Source organism: Vicia villosa, linkage group LG5 (assembly GCF_029867415.1).
Source record: "Vicia villosa cultivar HV-30 ecotype Madison, WI linkage group LG5, Vvil1.0, whole genome shotgun sequence".
Lineage (NCBI taxonomy): Eukaryota > Viridiplantae > Streptophyta > Magnoliopsida > Fabales > Fabaceae > Vicia > Vicia villosa.
Genome location: NC_081184.1, coordinates 167,094,597 through 167,112,684, shown reverse-complemented (window position 1 = coordinate 167,112,684; position 18,088 = coordinate 167,094,597). Strand labels below are relative to the sequence as shown.

Genomic DNA, 18,088 nt, shown 5'->3' with positions numbered 1-18,088 from the left:
GGTTAATATGATATTCTTAAAGATAAAAGAAAAATCTAAAAGTATTTTAATCGTCTTATCTCAATCTATCTTTAAACGAACACATCATACAACCGTTAATTTTTCAACTTTTATTTTTAATTTTAAAAAAGTTAAACATGATTTACAAATAACAATAATAAAAAAATAATAATAATAGTAGTAATTCCAAAAAAAAAAAAACAAGAAATCAATCAATATAAATATATAAAAAGTTAAGTACCTGAAAATTACAAGTTAAGCCCACTGTTTAAATGTTTAATCTAATCTAATTTTAAGGGTAAAAATGACTAATTGCACTGTGCTGCAATTACATGTATTTGATCATAAATGCAGCTGATGTGTCATGCCAACAATTTTTGTTACATTTTATAATTTTTTTTAATTCCATATTATTATTAACTATCATCAACCCTAATTCCATATTCCATTGACGTGACATTGTTTTTGAAGAATGAAAAAGTCACATTGATGGTAGAAGCCTCACAATTTCCCATTCAAACCACTATTTCCCAAATATTTTTTTCCTACTCTCACGTGAAACTTTTCATCTTCCCATTCAAAGCTACATATATCCACCCATTCCATTTTAAACCTTAAACATCTCATCTTCCACAAGCCTTAAATCCAACAGATATAAATATGATTCATATGTAGGGATATGAAGCATCTTCAGATTTCATTATCAGTTTGTTATTTCTGCCTCTTTTGTTCCTTGATTTGGTTTTCTACACGTCAAAGTTCGTCAAAATCCCGTCTCTCCCATTCAATTGATGATTTTTTTTTTCAATTTTTCAACTTTACCGTTATTGGTCTTTATCAAAACCCCATTTTTTAACTGTTAAATTAGAGCGATGATTTTGTTGGGATTTAAAGTTCAAAAATGTAAAATTTTATTTTATTCTTATTAGAATTGATTTGTTTCCAACTGTGAAATTGTTTCCACTTCTCAAATTGTTTACTGTTGCTATTTTTTATAATTATTTTGATGACTTCATGATTTTTTTTATTTATTTTAAAGTAGAGTACTATGTTTTCTACGTTTTCTTGGAGTTTAACCATGTGGTTCTTTCATAAATTGGTTTAAAGACAATGGATGGGCTTATAGTTTATGTATTTAATCTCAAAGTTACTCATTTCTTCATGTTTGATGTGTTGCTATTTTGTTTTGTGTTTACCTCTTGATATGTTTTCTTCCTTTTGTCATTGTTGCGTAATTGGATGGGGATGGAGTTTTGAGGAAATTATGTTTATTCACTCTGAAACTTATTTGAGTCTGTAAGAAAAATATCCTGTTTTTTTTAGAATTACTTCGATGTTTTAGGTTGTGTTGGTTGCTCAGTTGTTTTGTTAGCCGGACAAATATTTGGACATATTGAGTTTGAGGTAAATCACTGTTGTATCACTGAAAAAACAATATATTCTTCTTACACTAAGTTTTTGGATAACATTTCTCAAGCTTTTCTAATGGCTCCTTTCTTTGTGATTTTTGAGATTTTTGAGGTCTTTTTTTGTTTTCCATAGTACTTTGTTGGATATGTGTCATATTTATTGAAAATTAAAATGAAGTTGATTATATTAATTTGTTTTGTAGATTCTTCGCACCACGATTGTATATGAAGCATATTTTGGATTTGAGTAAAAGGTGAAGGTTGTAGATTCTTCGCACCACGATTGTATATGAAGCATATTTTGGATTTGAGAAAAAGGTGAAGGCCGAGGATAGATCTTAGTACCAAAGAACGGAAGGATAAGCAGCAAACGAAACTTATGAAAAAGTTGTTTAGAAATGTTGTTGTGATAAATTATTGCTATGAAAGTAAAGAAAAATAGTTTGAGAATGGGACTATTTGATTTGTTGTGTCATTATATCCCTTTCTTTGTGATAAATTTTTTCTTAAAATATGTATAACTAAAATATAATAATTTGTAATTTTATTTAATTGTCATATTCTTTTTAAAAATATATGTAATATATTAACTTTAATTATAAACACCATTAAAGTATAATAATTTATATTAAAATATTAATTTATAAAAAAAAAAATTGCAAATATTTTAATATATTATGTCATAATTTTCTTTCAATATTTTTACCATTAATTTTTTAAAAAAGGAAATATGACAAGTCTATCATTACCAAATCTCCTAAAATATAATATAATTATTATTATTACTATTTATTATTTTTATAGCATATATTAGTATTTATTAATAATTGATGATTAATGATACTATTTTTTATTTTATTTTAATGACTTTCATGATAGTTAGTTTGAGATTTTTTTTGCTAAGTCTCTCTATCTATATTTGACTCTTATTTTTTCTTTATTCACTTAAAATTTGAAATAGTTTTATTTACAGAAAATTGTAAATAGTTTTAATACATTTTTTTCCGTATAAGAATTTTTTGGTTTACCGAATTCACGTACCATCATTATGTTTGGGCTGAAATACAAATCATAAACCCTATAAATATATGATCATGTGTAATAAATGTTTTTATTAGAATTTATGTACGAAAAATTATAAATTTTTTTGACATTTTAAGAAAAAGATTTTTTATAATACATCTGACAGGTTATAAACTAAAGTTCTCGAAAACTACGAACTATATTTAGTATAAAAACAAAGAGTAAAACGGAAGTGTAATATTCATTTAGAAAATATTAACATAATTCTAATTATAATTTTATATAGTTCTAATTGTTTCAAATTAATTTTTATTTCATTCAATGCATTAATTAATAATTTAATTTATTCTTATTATTATCATATTTAAAGGGAAATTTTAAATATCTTTATTAAAAAATAATTCTTAAAAAACGTAATTTTAAATATCTTTATCTAATTTCAAAATTTTACTTTAATATTCTCATTCACTGTCTTTCCAATATCATTGGAAAGTAGGTTTTTTTTTTTTTAAAATTCAAACATACATATATTCATAGTTGTATTAATTAATAAGTTATCTTTTTTTTTATCCAATAAAGAAAAAATAATTTTTTTTCTATAGTGATAATTGTACATGATGTCAATATAATGCATATCTTCAATTTCTAGAGGCGGGCTAGGAAAAAATTGCTTTATTTTTTGTTTATTTATATTAGCTTAAACTTAAGCCTAGATTTGACTTTGGAAAACAACTCATATATTTTTTCATTTTAATGGCCAATTATTCAACATTTAATATTTAAATTAGGTTAATAAACAACTATTTTAATATTTTTTTATTCCAATATCAATTTTTTTTTTAAATTGGAGTTTTATAAACAATTAATTTAGTTTTTAGTTATTATCACTATATATTATTATCAAGCATATTAAATTTTATATAAATTCAAAATTATTATTATTAGTTATATATTTTTTTAAAGTTTATTATATTTTTATTTAAAATTATTCAACGAAATATCAAATAATTTAAATTTTTTAAAATTTTCTAAACTTTGTAGAGTGAACGTCTATTATGAAATTCTCCTAAATAAAAAAAAAAATAGAGAAAATATTCATTTGAACTGAAATTTCAAGATACGAAAGATTTAAAACTAATATTTGACGGGAAACTATTATAAATTTTAGGTTTGGAAAAATTGACTAATATATCTCAAAAGTTATGTTATTTAAATTGAAAAATAATTTTAATAAAATATGTAGTTTTACAATTAACTCATCTGGATTCACGGGTAGATGTAAACGTATCTATTAGATAATATCTGTAGACTGTTCATTTTAGTGTCCATCTTTTAAATATTTCTCTTGCTACTGTAATATTATTGTAAGTATGAAGCAATGCTTAAAATTTGGTGCATATTATTAATATATATTTTTAACTATGTCAATGTTAACCAATTGAAAAATGAACTCAAACTTTATAAATGATGGTTTAGTAAACGTGTGATGTGAATTCTTACTAGTTAACGGTTGAAAACAAAGGTGAGCAAGAAATGAGTGGGCCAAGAGAAAGCGCGAAAGAACAACAGGCACCGTCTCTGTCTCCGTCGTTTCTCCTTTCAGAAAGCTCCTAACACATGCTTCTTCAACAGACTCAATGACTAGAGTCCACACACACTCACACCCCTTCCAAAACCCTGCATTACACTCTTTCCAAATTTCCCATCCTCACTTTCATTTCTGATCAAAAATCGCAATGCATTCTTTCTCTCACACTCTCTCTCCTCCACACACCACTGTTTCTCACTCTACAACACTTGCTCTCATCAACAGAACGAACTTACTCCAACTTCACAATCTCAATCACAATCACAACCACAGTAGAATCTCCATAATCACTTCCTCCAACTCAAGTTCCAACAAGATCTCCGCTATCGGAAATCGCGTCGGCGTTGAAACTGAAATCGCGGTTGTTAAAATTGATAAGCCTCAATTCGAAGTTTCCAGAGGTTTCCCCTCTCCTTTCGGTGCTACTGCTCAAGAAGACGGAGTCAATTTCGCCGTTTACTCTCTCAATGCACAATCAGCTACTCTCTGTTTGTTCACTCTTTCTGATTTCAAAAACGTCTGTAATTCAATTCCATCAATTTCAGCATTTTCAAAATTCTCCGAGTTTTTAGGGTTTTGATTTTTTATTTGATTTTTGTTGCAGAATAAAGTGACGGAGTACATTGCACTTGATCCATTGCTGAATAAAACTGGATGTGTTTGGCATGTGTTTCTAAAAGGAGATTTTAAAGATATGCTGTATGGATATAAATTTGACGGCAAATTTTCTCCTCAACAAGGACATTACTATGATTCTTCTCGTGTTTTACTTGATCCTTATGCAAAAGTTAGTTATACAAGAAAACCTAATTTATAATTAATTTGTTTTTCTTTGAAATACTGTATTGCATGCATGGTTTGTGCTGTGTAGAGCCTTATGATTATGATATACTACTGATTTGTTTAGGCTGTTATAAGCAGAGGAGAATATGGGGCTGTTGGACTTGATGGTAACTGCTGGCCTCAAATGGCTGGCATGGTACCTTTTGATCACGAGGAGGTACTTTTTTTTTTTTGTTTATAGCTGTTTTGTTTTTGCTTAAATTCTTAATTTGAAGACTTTATGATTCATTTTTTTCCTTGTCATGTAATGCATATAGTTTGACTGGGAAGGAGACTTGCCATTGAAGTATCCACAAAAGGATCTTATTATATATGAAATGCATGTGCGAGGGTTTACAAAGCATGAGTCGAGCAAGACCGAGTTCCCTGGAACTTATCTTGGTGTAGTGGAGAAACTTGATCACTTAAAGGTGAAGTTTCTGATTACTTTCTAAATTGACATGTCGTCAGTAGATCCCAGTGACATTTCTACCTATGCCTTTAATGTTGGTGATACAAAATGTTGATTTCTATATGTTTTATTCTGTGGGTTGAAAAGTAGTTTATCAAAAGTGGAAGCTTACTCTCCACAGGAGAAGTAATCGTGTCCTGTAAAAACGAGTTATTTTAATAATTTGATGAATGGTAAGTAGAGGGAGAATAAGAATATAAAAAAGCTACTAGTATTTCTCAGTGGTAGATTGAAAGACTCGTACTATATTTTTTATTAGTGAGAGGAAAAGGCATATCTTTTATTCTTCCGTGAGATATCATATAATCGTAGTGCATGATTGTAAATGAACTTGATCAAGGTATCAGAAGGAGACTGAGCTGACTCATACGGCCATCAATATGTTTGGACAATTGAGTCTCCCAGCCTTGGTGCACTGTGTTATTGTTGGATCCACAATATTGGTTTTCCTAAACATGGGATTGCGTTATTTGTTTTTCCACTTTATTGCATTACAACATAAAGCAGACATGAAATTCGTGATGAAACTGTTTACATTTGGCACTGTTCATTTTTGCAGGAGCTTGGAATAAATTGTATAGAATTAATGCCATGTAATGAGTTCAATGAGCTGGAATACTACAGTTACAATGCTGTACAAGGGGACTATAGGTAAGAGAGTCATTTGGTGATGAAATCATTATTATTCTTATTATATTGTTGACTTCTGATTGTATGATCTTCTTGTCTGCTGTTAATCACAGTTAGCCATTTATTTGTATCATTGTCATTTTAACACTTGACGCCTTGCATAAAATTATGAACTAATTGGATGTTATTCTACATTTGTGGCTCAGTATGATTCCTACTTTAACTTCTCTTTAGTTTTATCTCAAGTATATGATAAACCTGCTTCATTTTTCTTAAAGGGTCAATTTTTGGGGCTATTCAACCATCAATTTCTTTTCACCAATGATCAGATACTCATCAGCTGGCACACAAAACTGTGGCCATGATGGGATTAATGAAATTAAGTTCCTCATCAAAGAGGCGCACAAGCGAGGAATAGAGGTGATCAATTTTGCATATAATTTATTGTTGTTTTTTAATTTTAGATTAAGTTATGATTTCATTGCTATATTACTGGAGCAGGTTATTATGGATGTTGTTTTCAATCATACAGCTGAAGGGAATGAAAAGGGTCCTATTATTTCTTTCAGAGGAGTTGACAATAGCGTGTATTACATGGTAGCACCCAAGGTATTCCTAAACATTCTTATTCTCTTTCAGCTATTTGGTTGGAAATTTTGAAGCCTTGGAGGAACTCAAGTCATAAAGAAAAAGGTTGGTAAAATCATATAAATGAAATTCTTGATGAAAATAGTTCTGATTAGGAATGTTTAAACAAAATTAACTACTAAACCAGTTAATAGTGATCAATGACTAGTCGGTAAAAATTCACTATCTAAATTAATCACCTGAGTGATTATCTGAATATTCATGAACTGGAACCAATATTATAGACACAAGTTACTGAACAAGATTGTATTTCTAGTTAATTGAAACAATGAAGGATACAATGACCTATATATGGCTAGAAAGAAAGAGCTGGGAAAAGTTAACAACCTAACAAGCATAACGGCTAGAATAATAAAGATTAATCTAAATACTAGAAAATATGATGACTAATTACTCCTAATAACCCCCCTTAAGTTGGAGAATGTATGCTTAATATTCCCAGATTACAAAAAATAACAGAAGAAGGAAGAGGTTCCAGAGGTTTGGTAAACAAGTCTGCCAATTGATTTGAAGATGTAATCGGAAGATGAAAAAGAACAGCTTGAAGTTGTTGACGAACGATGTGACAGTCAATGTTAAGATGTTTAGTACGCTCATGAAAGGTAGATTCATGGAAATACATCGAGCAGAGTTTCTGTTGCAGTATAAGAGTGTTGGTTTGGTGAATGAAATTTGCGATTCATTAAGCAAGTAAGCCACTGAATTTCACATGTGGTAGATGCGAGAGCCCTGTATTCAGCTTCGGATGACGAATGAGATACAATAGTTTGCTTCTTAGAACGCCGGGAAATTAATGAGGAACCCAGGAAAATACAGAAACCGGTTGTTGATCTTCGAGACACAAGGCAAGTATCCCAGTCAAAGTCGCTGAAAACCTAGAGATGCACAGGAGAATCGGAGGAGAAAACCAGACCATGAGCAGGAGAGTCTTTAATGTAAAAATTCTCAGAGTATCTTCATAATGATTTGTAGTGGGATGTTGCATGAATTGACTTGTGTTGAATGGCCAACCTTATGTCGGGACGAGTATTGGTTAACTAAAGTAAAAGACCAATCAAACGTCTAAAGAAAGTTGGATTATGAGGAGGAGAGGTTGTATCAAATAGAGGCTTTGAGTCTTTTATCACGGGAGTAGCAACTGATTTGGCTGCAAGCAGCCCTGTATTGGCCAGAGTATCTTAGGCATACGTGCATTGACTTAGGCGAATTCCATTGTTGGTGCGCAAAACTTCAAGACCAAGAAAGTACTTGAGATTGCCTAACTCTTTGATGCAAAAGGTGGAAAAGTATTTAGTTTAGTGACAGGAGAAAAAGTATCAAAAAAGTTTTCCCCTTCTTGTTGAGTTTAGCCTTTGACCACAAGGCGAGCTTTATAGGATTACACAGTGCCGTCAGCTTTATGTTTGATACGATATACCCTTTGACAACCAGTAGCAACCTTGTCCTTCGTCAATGCTGTTAGATAACAAGTGTTGTTAGTGGCAAGGGCTTGAGGTTCATTGTTCATGGCATCAATCCATTGTGGGATTTGATAGCCTGCTTGTATGTTTGTGGTTCAATAGCATTGGATATGAAGAGTGTTTAATGAAGATGAGAAGGAGATACCTTGTGGTAAGATAATACAGAATGCAAAGGATACATCAAGTTTGTGGTAAGATAATACAGAATGCAAAGGATACATCAAGTTTGTGGTAGAGGTTCCAGTTGTAAGTGTAAGTTAACAATGGAAATCTTTCAGATATCTAGGAGCTTTTGTAGTCCTATATGATCGTTTGAGGTTGGTCTTTTCAATAGTTTGGTTTTGATTAGAATTAGGAATATGAGGTGGCAGAGGAGCAGCAGTAACAATAGGTTCAGAAGAGGAGGGATTAGAGATTGGTGCAGTGGTTGGTGAAGGCACGGGGTAAGTTGTAAGTTGCAGGATCAGTAGGATCATCAAACAGAAAAATGGAATAATCTTCAGCTGTAGAGTCAGTACTATCAAGAAAATAGTCAATAATATCAGCTTAAGGGGAAGTAGATTCTTAAAAAACAACATTGCGATAAATGAATATTTCTCTAATAGATAGATCAAAGACGACATAAACTTTGGTACCAATTTTGAAACCTAAGAAGATACATTTTCCAGCTCTTGTATTAAGTTTAGTATGATGCTGTTCCAAGATAGAGACATATCATAAAGATCCAAAAACTTTTAGTTCTAGAAAAGTGGATGGTTGTTCATAAAGTATTTCAAAAGGAGACTTGTTGTTCAAAACAAGATAAGGTAATCTATTTATCAAGTAAACAGCATGCAAAACAGCATAGGACCCGGAATATTTGGGAAGTCTGCCATGGAAAAGAAGGCTTCTGGTAGCAATAAGAATGTCACCATGCTTCCTTTCAACAAGGAAATGTTGTTGAGGAGTAGCAATACAAGAAGTTTGATGAAAAATGCCAAGTTTTATTATAAAACTCATTACCAAGAAATTCAGATCCGTTGTCGGATTAACAGATTGATAGATTTATTAAGCTGAGGTTTTGATAAGAATAACAAACTTTGTAACAAAGATCTTGTTTCATATTTAGCGGTCATTAAGAAAATCCTATAATGCCTAGTATGGATATCAACAATAGTTAAGAAGTACTTATGGCCATGTAAAGATGGAATTGAAAGAGGTCCCCATGTGTCAACATGAACTAAATCAGAAGCATGTAAAGTAACAGAAGAACTTAAGGGAAAAGTAGTTTGCATTGCTTAGCATAATGAAAAGAATAACAAATGTGTTTATTATCATATTTGACATAAGGAAAAACATTACACAATTGATCACTCAATTGATCAAGAACTTTATTTGAGGGATGTCCAAATCGATAATGCCAAGTATCAAAACAAGAAATTGAATTTTTAACAGTAAAGGTAGCAAAATTAGATGAAATTTTAGGCAAAGGATTTTCAATATAGTAAAGGCCATTGAGAAGTCTAGCAAGTCTAATCATCTTCAAACTTGTAACCTCCTGAATATGGTAAATAGATTCAAGAAAAGTTAATGTGCAATTAGAATTACAAATAAGGAGATGAACAAAGAAAATATTCAATTTAAAAGTTGGTAAATAGAGAACATTATAAAGTTTCAAAGAAAAATTTGATCCATTTGGTAAAATTTGTGCCAGAAAAATTTGCAACAATTGATCCATTTGGTAAAGAAACATTAATAGGATTGATTTTGCAAAAAGAAGTTAAGTATGTTTTGGAATGGGTGTCATGATTAGTTGCCCCACTATCAGGAACCTAACAATCTTTTGAAGAATCAATGATACCTGTTTCGGAAGTTGAAATTTGACCATTCACTGAAGAATGGAATGGATCAATGTAGGCAGGGTTAACATTGTGACCAGACACATGGTTAGATTGGGAAGAATTGTCCAACAAAGACAGAAGTTACTTGATTTGTTCAGCATTCAATTGAGGGTTAAAAGAGTCGTGTGAAACATCAGTGGAAGAGACTGTTAGTGACAATCTATCGAGCCTTAGGTTTATACCCAGGGGGGAAACCATATTTGATGTAGCAAGTGTCAACCGTGTGACCTAGACGTGTGCAAAAGGTGCATTGCTTTGGTGGAGAGGCATTGGAGAGAATTTTTGAATCTGGAATTGCAGTAACAGTAGGGCTTGATTCTTGTTGGAGAACCAATAAGAAAACATCATTGATGGAGGGAAGGGGGTCCATGAGAAGAATTTGAGAACGCACTGTATTGTAATTTTCACCTAACCCTTTGAGGAAACAAATCACCAACTCGGAGTCTCGCTGCTGCTTGATAATCTCGAATGCACCGCAATTACAAGGTGTTTGACAAGAGCATGATGGCAAAGGACGAAGATCCTCAAGATCTTCCCAAGAGGTTTTAATGGAGTCAAAGAATTCGGAAATTGAACGTTCACCTTGCTTCGCAGAGTGAATATCTTGCAAAAGGTCCAAGAAGCAAAAGTGATTGCCTTTGGTGAATTGTTTCTTTAATTCTTCCCAAAGAACCCTAGCATTTTCGACGTGTGCGACACTTTGAGCGATTGAAGGTGTGAGAGATCGAAGAATCCAAGAGATTACAAGGCTGTTACATCTTTCCCAGGTATCATAAAGAGGATCAGATTCCAGTAACGGTGGTAATTTTCCATTGATGAATTGCAATTTGTTCCTTGCAAGAAGCGCTTGCTTCATACCGCGGCTCCATGTGTGGTAATTGCTGTTGTTCAATTGCGGTGAGACCAAAGCCATTTCTGGATTTTCTCCGGGCTGAATGTAGTAAGGAGAAGAATGCGATGTAGATGGATCTTCTGTGTAATGAATCGAAGAATCATGGTGTGAATCAGACGAAGGTGAAGGACTTTCGTCTTCCATTGGAGAGGAAGAAAGAGAAAAGAATGTTTTTTTTGTTAAGATATCACTGATACCATATCAGAGAAACAAGTTACGGAACAAGATTGTATTTCTCATTAATTGAAAGAATACAATGACTTACATATGGCTAGAAGAGCTGGGAAAAATTGTTAACAACCATAACAACTAGAATAATAAAGATTAATCTAATTACTAGAAAAATAGGATGACTAATTACTCCTAATAACCAAAAATACCTTTTTCATAATTTTCCAAAAAAAGTTGACGGTTATCATTTTTCAAATTTATATATATGTAATACATAAAAATCTATTTAGCATATTTTATTTTTGGTACACCTAATTTGGGATTTAGTTCTTATTATTTTGGCTAGACATCATGCTTCTATAGGTTAGTGCATTAAGTATACAAAAGTAACAGGAAACTAGAGGATACCAAATTCTAGTTTCCAACATGATAACCGCTAAAAATCAGGATTAAATACCATCCATCTAGCAAACCAGAAATCTTTGTTAGCCAACACTATTATTTCAAAATACACGTCTTTACTTTTTAAGGCTTGTACTTAGAATGCAGATTGAGTTTTAATGGTTCTTTGGTTGTTTTCAAATTTAATTATATCTTCATTTTTTTTTATTCTTTTAAGAGTGAAGACCCATTTTGGTCCCTCACAAATATTACACGAGTCAAATTGGTCTCTCACAAAAAAATTGACCCAACTTAATCCCTTACAAAATTTAACCGGATCATATTAGTCCTTCTGCTAATATTTTTCTCAAATCGAATTTTTTTTTTTAGTTTTAAACCGTGACTGGACTGCCACGTTGGATTTTATTTATTTTTCATTTTGTAAATACTAAATTGACTTTTATTTTTAATTTCATTTTTAAACAATTATAAATTAATAATATAAAAAAACCAAAATTGTTTCTTATAAGGAGTTGAACTCAGGCCCACGTGGTTAATCTTTAACAATTCTAAATTTAAATTACAAAATACAAAATTTGTATCAATATGGTCTCGAACCTAAGTCTCTTCAGATTAAATGACAGTCAATTTAATACAATAGAAATTGATTTATCTATCTGTAAATGATAGTCACTTTACTAACAATAGAAATTGATTTGTCTAGTTGTTATTGATAATCACTTTACTAACCGTATAAATTGATTTGTCTAGTTGTAAATGATAATCACTTTATTAACAATAGAAATTGATTTATCTAGTTGTAAATGATAATCACTTTACTAACAATAGAAATTGATTTGTCTTGTTGTAAATAATAGTTGCTTTACTAACAATATAAATTGATTTTTCTAGTTGTAAATGATAGTCACTTTATTAACGATAGAAATTGATTTGTTTAGTTGTAAAGTGAAGATTATTTAACTTGAATGAGACTTGGATTTGAGACCTCATATGTAAAAATTTATGTATAGAATTTGTTAATATTAGTAGAAATCATGGAAATTACTTGTTTAAAAATTACTTTATAAGAAATAATTTAGGCTTTTTTGATATTATTCATTGATAACTGTTTAAAAATGAAATTAAAAATAAAAATTAATTTAGTATTTTTAAAAAAATCTAACGTGTCAGTCCAGTCACGGTTTAGAAGTATGAAAAGAACCGGTTTAGAAGTAGAAAAAACCAACTTGAGAAAAATATTAGCAGAAGGACTAATATGACCCGGTTAAATTTTGTAAGGGATTAAGTTGAGTCAATTTTTTTGTGAGGGACTAATTTGACTCGTGTAATATTTGTGAGGGACCAAAATGGGTCATCACTCTTCTTTTAAACTATGGATAATGTCAACTAGGCCCGCTTTCATGTCTTTAGGGGGAATTCTACAATTATTCAGGATGTGGGAACACATTCAATTGCAACCATCCAGTTGTACGGAAATTCATAGTGGACTGCTTAAGGTATGTTTACAATGATTATCAAGGATGCGCTTTTATTAAAAAAATTATTCATGAAGTATTTTAATTTTAAAATAATTCATTTCAAACCTTTTAATGTATATTATCTCTTTCAATTCTCAATTGAAAAACCTTTTGGCAGTTATCAAAACATTGTTAACTTTTTGTGTCTATTGGCATTTACATGTTTGTTTAAATTGCCACTCCCTAAACTTACATGCATATATAAAATCTAGATCCGAGATTAATGATTTTATGTCTTTTGCTCCATTATATATTTTAGTATATAATTGTATATTCTTTAAATTTATTTCACTGCACACTGGTCAGATTTGTTTCAATTTTTATTTACAAGGGGGTGGCAGTTGCTGCCATATAAATTGAAGACCTTACTAATTTTCTCTTGTGCAACAGATATTGGGTAACAGAAATGCATGTAGATGGTTTTCGCTTTGATCTTGCTTCCATCATGACCAGGGGTAGCAGGTTATATAATATAGAATGCATTAGTAGTTGGTACTGAAATTGACTGATGCATCTTACTGTACTTATTTTCATTTACTGTCTGTAACCAGTCTCTGGAACGGAGTTAATGTATTTGGTACTCCAATAGAAGGCGACATGCTGACAATTGGAACCCCTCTAAGCAGCCCACCATTGATTGATATGATCAGTAACGATCCAATACTTTGTGGAGTGAAGGTTTTTCTACTTACATAATTCTGTTAAATTAATTACAATTGGAACCCCTCTAGGCAGCCCACCATTGATTGCCTCATTGTATCCTCCGGCTGCATTGACCAGATTGCATTCAATGACAGAGGGCAGCATTACCCTGCATTCTTCATTCTTTTAGTTTATCCTAAATCTTCCTATCATAATCAGTTGAATCCTATCAGGAGCTTGTGTTAGTAGTTACTGTATTAACTAGTTTCACTTTTGGCACTTGAATAGTCGCATATAATGGGATGCCTTTTAAGGTAGTGTTTCCTTCTAGGCGCTGTTTATTTTCTAGCCTCATCTAGATTGATTGCCTACGACAGTAGACAATTATTCAGCTTGACTCAGGCATTCCTCAAAGTATTTTGATTAGTCATTGCAATCATTATTATCATATAGATTAGTTTTCAGTTGTTTGAAAGCAGTAAGCTAAATATGTTCTGTTTCTTGATTTTTCCTTTATAGCTTATAGCCGAAGCCTGGGATGCTGGAGGTCTCTACCAAGTTGGCACTTTCCCTCACTGGGGTATTTGGTCGGAATGGAATGGGAAGGTTAGTGCAGACATACAATTGTTGGATTCATAAACTTATTTATTATGATGTGACTGGAAAATGCAAGGATGTAGTTGCATAGCTTCAATGGACTCGTAACACATTTTCATTGAAATATTTAAATTTATCTAAATTACAAACACATCCAAATGTATGTTTTGTTATTATTACTTTATAGATCAAATTATTTAGTGAAACTAAATTAATTAACTGAATATTTAAAGTCCAAAATAACTAACAAAAGAAGCATTTTAAGTTTATTTGTTAATCAAATATATTTAATGACTTTTGTATCACTATCTCACATATATAAAAAAAAAAAAAAAAAATAGTGGAAACTCAATCTATAATATAGGTTTTTTTTTTTTACATATTTTTTTTATTGTATTAAGTATTAAAAAAATTATTTTTCAAAATTAAGTTTAGACACCATTATCAACACAACCCACAACTTGGACCCTCTAGATGATAGTATATAACTCTGATATAAATAAATGAAAAATATAGAACATATTTTTTCATTGCCTCAGTTTATTAAAACATTTATTCCTTTATAATTTTAACTAAAGTCTTACCATAATATAATATTACATTACTGCAATGTAAAGCCAGGTGCTTATGTTTTTCTTAGTGGACCACATAATATCTTTTATGGAAGGTTAATAAAACTTTCATTCAATAAATGTAATAAAAGTAATCTGTGTAATATAAGTAATACATGTATAGCATTAGTAATGTTTATGAAAAATTTTTGGTCGTGACTAGTGACTAGAATCTTTTTGAATCCCTTTATGCAAGCTAAAATGCTGCAATTTAACCGAAATCCGTAGGCTATTTAACTTTGACTAGTGTTATTATCCTCTACACTACATGCTCTATGTAGTTCACTACTTTCCACTCTTTATGTAGTTCATTACTTTCCATATAAACAAAATCTATGTAACCTAATTGTATTTTGTAAATGCACTTTTGTGAAATCTACTAGCTATTTAATTTAATGTGCAATTCTTGAATTTTTCAGTATAGAGACACAGTACGCCAGTTTATCAAGGGCACAGATGGCTTTGCTGGAGCATTTGCTGAATGTGTTTGTGGGAGTCCTAGTTTGTATCAGGTTTATTTGCTGTCTCATGTCACACTGTAGTAGCAGTTCCTTTGGATATTAACTCCCACTTCTATTATATTATTAATATGATGATTATTTTAGTTTAAATCATTGTCTTTTGAATTGTTTTTCTTATTTATTGAATTCAAATGTAGACTTTTAAACATCCTCTTTGACGGTCTTTGAACTTGCTCAATATATTTTATTGTCAAGGGATTGGTGTTTATTTCAGCTAAATTTTCTTGCTCTTGGTTTTCTGTTGATATCCTATATAGTTTACTTTGTTCTTTTGCGTGGAGGACATTACTCTATTCTTGGCACAGGGAGGAAGAAAACCATGGAATAGTATTAACCTTGTATGTGCTCATGATGGCTTCACTCTAGCTGATTTGGTGACTTATAACAGCAAGCATAACTTGCCCAATGGAGAAGACAATAATGACGGAGAAAATCATAACAATAGCTGGAACTGTGGAGAGGTAGGTGTTTGGAAACCTGCTTCAGAGTTGCATTAAAATTATTTTTTCTTCAAATTTTGTTTCCTACTGCTTGGTGTTACATCATCACAAGATTATTCCTCCTTCCCCTTTCTCCCTCAGTTGTATGCAACATATGAATTAGGCTTTTAAACTGTGTCTAGAACGTTATATCTATTTTCTCGCATATGCGTGTTTATGCTAGCACATATAAAGCACTTTTGGGCTTAGTTAATTACTGCTTAAAGGGACACAGCACACCTCACTTTCTGACTCCTTCAAATAGTCCCCTGAAAGTATTAGAATCTTAATCTACTTACACAGAAGTTAAATGATTTTATATTAAATGTTGATTTTATTTCTCAAATTAATGTAGGAGGGGGAGTTTGTCAGTGCCTCAGTAAAGAAATTGAGGAAACGACAAATGTGTAATTTCTTTCTGTCTCTCATGGTTTCCCAGGTAAGGCCCAGTCAACATAACAAAAATTATTTTTTTAAAAATAAATTCGTATCCGATTAAATACAGATGATATTGTTGACAACACTGGTATGCTTACTGACTTTTAGTTTATCTTATCAGGGAGTGCCGATGATATTTATGGGTGATGAGTATGGACATACAAAAGGGGGAAACAACAATACCTACTGTCATGATAATTATGTGATCCCTTTTTCTACTAGAATTTTTCAATGCACATCCCACCATATTGTCAATTCCATTAACTTATCCTCAAGCCTTTTCGCAGCTTAATTATTTCCGATGGGACAAAAAGGAAGAATTCAAATCAGACTTCTTCAGATTTTGCAGCCTTTTGATCAAGTTTCGCCAGTAAGTACTTTCTGCCTTCTTCTTGGACTCTAGCATTTTTTGCATGTTCTTACGTTACTTCTGCAGAGAATGTGAATCACTTGGCTTAGATGACTTCCCAACATCAGAGAGGCTGCAGTGGCATGGTCTTTTTCCTGCAACTCCAGACTGGTCAGAAACTAGCCGTTTTGTGGCTTTTACCCTGGTACGTTGCCCATATTCAATGACAGAGATATAAGAATTCAGTTACTGATAAAAGACTATGGGAATCACATCTTAGGACCTATTTCGTAAGATCTTTACCTAAAATGTAGAATTAAGACATGTTTCCTCTCTGCACTAACCAAACCTTGAACCTACATGTTTGACAATGAACAACAAGCACTTCAGGAAAAGAAAGTTGAAATAATCTTGCAGTGATAAGAACTAACCTAGGAGGTTGTATCTTCTAAGAATACTAACAATCAATCTTGAATGTCTATAAATTTAGTTATCCTCAAGCTGCAGCATTCATGTCATATGCACCAAACTTTACAAACAGATTCAACCCCAGATACTCGCAAAGATTATATAAATATGTCAACCACTTGATCATTTGAACCAACAAAATTAGTTATGATTTCCCCTGAAAGAACATTATCTCATACAAAGTGACAATATTATAAATACACTTTGTGTGCTCTGATACCATATTACTTCTATAGTTTCTGTCTCTATACTCATGAGTCATAACACCACTTTTATTTATAATTGTGTTGCAATAAATACATTGAATGCCTAATGAATAAGCACTAATCTAGGAAGTTGTATATTATAACTAAGCTGCTATGCGTTGAACTTATTTGTCTTGTTGAGTAACCGCCGCTTGGAAACTTCGTAAATGACTAATATCCCCCCTAATTTGGCATGAAAATCAACTCAGGTGGACTCGGTAAAGGGAGAAATTTACATTGCTTTCAATACGAGTCATCTACCTTTCACAGTTACCTTGCCAGAGCGTCCTGGATACAGATGGGAACCTCTCATAGACACCAGCAAGTCCACACCATATGATTTCCTCACGCCTGATCTTCCTGGAAGAGATATTGCAATACAACAGTATGCTCATTTTCTTGACGCCAATATGTATCCCATGCTTAGTTACTCTTCCATCATCCTCTTGCGCACTCCAGATGTAAATGCCTAGCCTGGAAAATCTTGCTGCTTTGAAGATACCCTGTTATATGCTGGAGCCATAAATGATTCATTGGATCCGTAAAATGCATTGAAAATTTTCCTTTCCCTTTATGTAGGAAAGGATATATTATGAAGAAAAATGTTGGGTTATGGAAATCATGTATGATGGAAAAGTGGACGAGTTGTATCTGCCTTAATTTAGATATTTTATTTTGTTTTTAATTTGTACTAAAAAAATTGTATTTAATTTATTTAAGTCGAAGGATTTAAATAATTAAAAATATTAAGTTGATTAATAACCATTTTAATGAAGTGTTATATTATAATGTGATGTGAATACAAGTAATAGAAAAATGACACT

At 31.6% G+C, this 18,088-nt stretch overlaps 1 protein-coding gene across 4 annotated transcripts; it reads left to right on the top strand.

Annotated features, from left to right (window-relative positions):
* The first annotated feature begins 3,943 nt into the window (after positions 1–3,943).
* LOC131603773 (isoamylase 1, chloroplastic) lies at positions 3,944–18,088 on the top strand. 4 transcript variants are annotated; one of them, XM_058876197.1, is made up of 18 exons: positions 3,944–4,537; positions 4,625–4,807; positions 4,928–5,020; positions 5,121–5,273; positions 5,874–5,965; positions 6,223–6,364; positions 6,446–6,553; positions 12,808–12,893; positions 13,305–13,376; positions 13,466–13,592; positions 14,076–14,162; positions 15,184–15,276; positions 15,567–15,746; positions 16,120–16,203; positions 16,324–16,404; positions 16,490–16,572; positions 16,639–16,756; positions 17,474–18,084. In XM_058876197.1, the coding sequence occupies exons 1-18, from the start codon at positions 4,169–4,171 to the stop codon at positions 17,735–17,737; spliced, it is 2,415 nt and encodes an 804-aa protein (XP_058732180.1). In that variant the 5' UTR covers positions 3,944–4,168; the 3' UTR covers positions 17,738–18,084. The 4 variants fall into 4 exon arrangements, with proteins under 4 accessions (XP_058732180.1, XP_058732182.1, XP_058732183.1 ...); XM_058876199.1 differs by having other exon boundaries at positions 15,591–15,746; positions 17,474–18,078; XM_058876201.1 differs by having other exon boundaries at positions 4,399–4,537; positions 4,942–5,020; positions 17,474–18,088.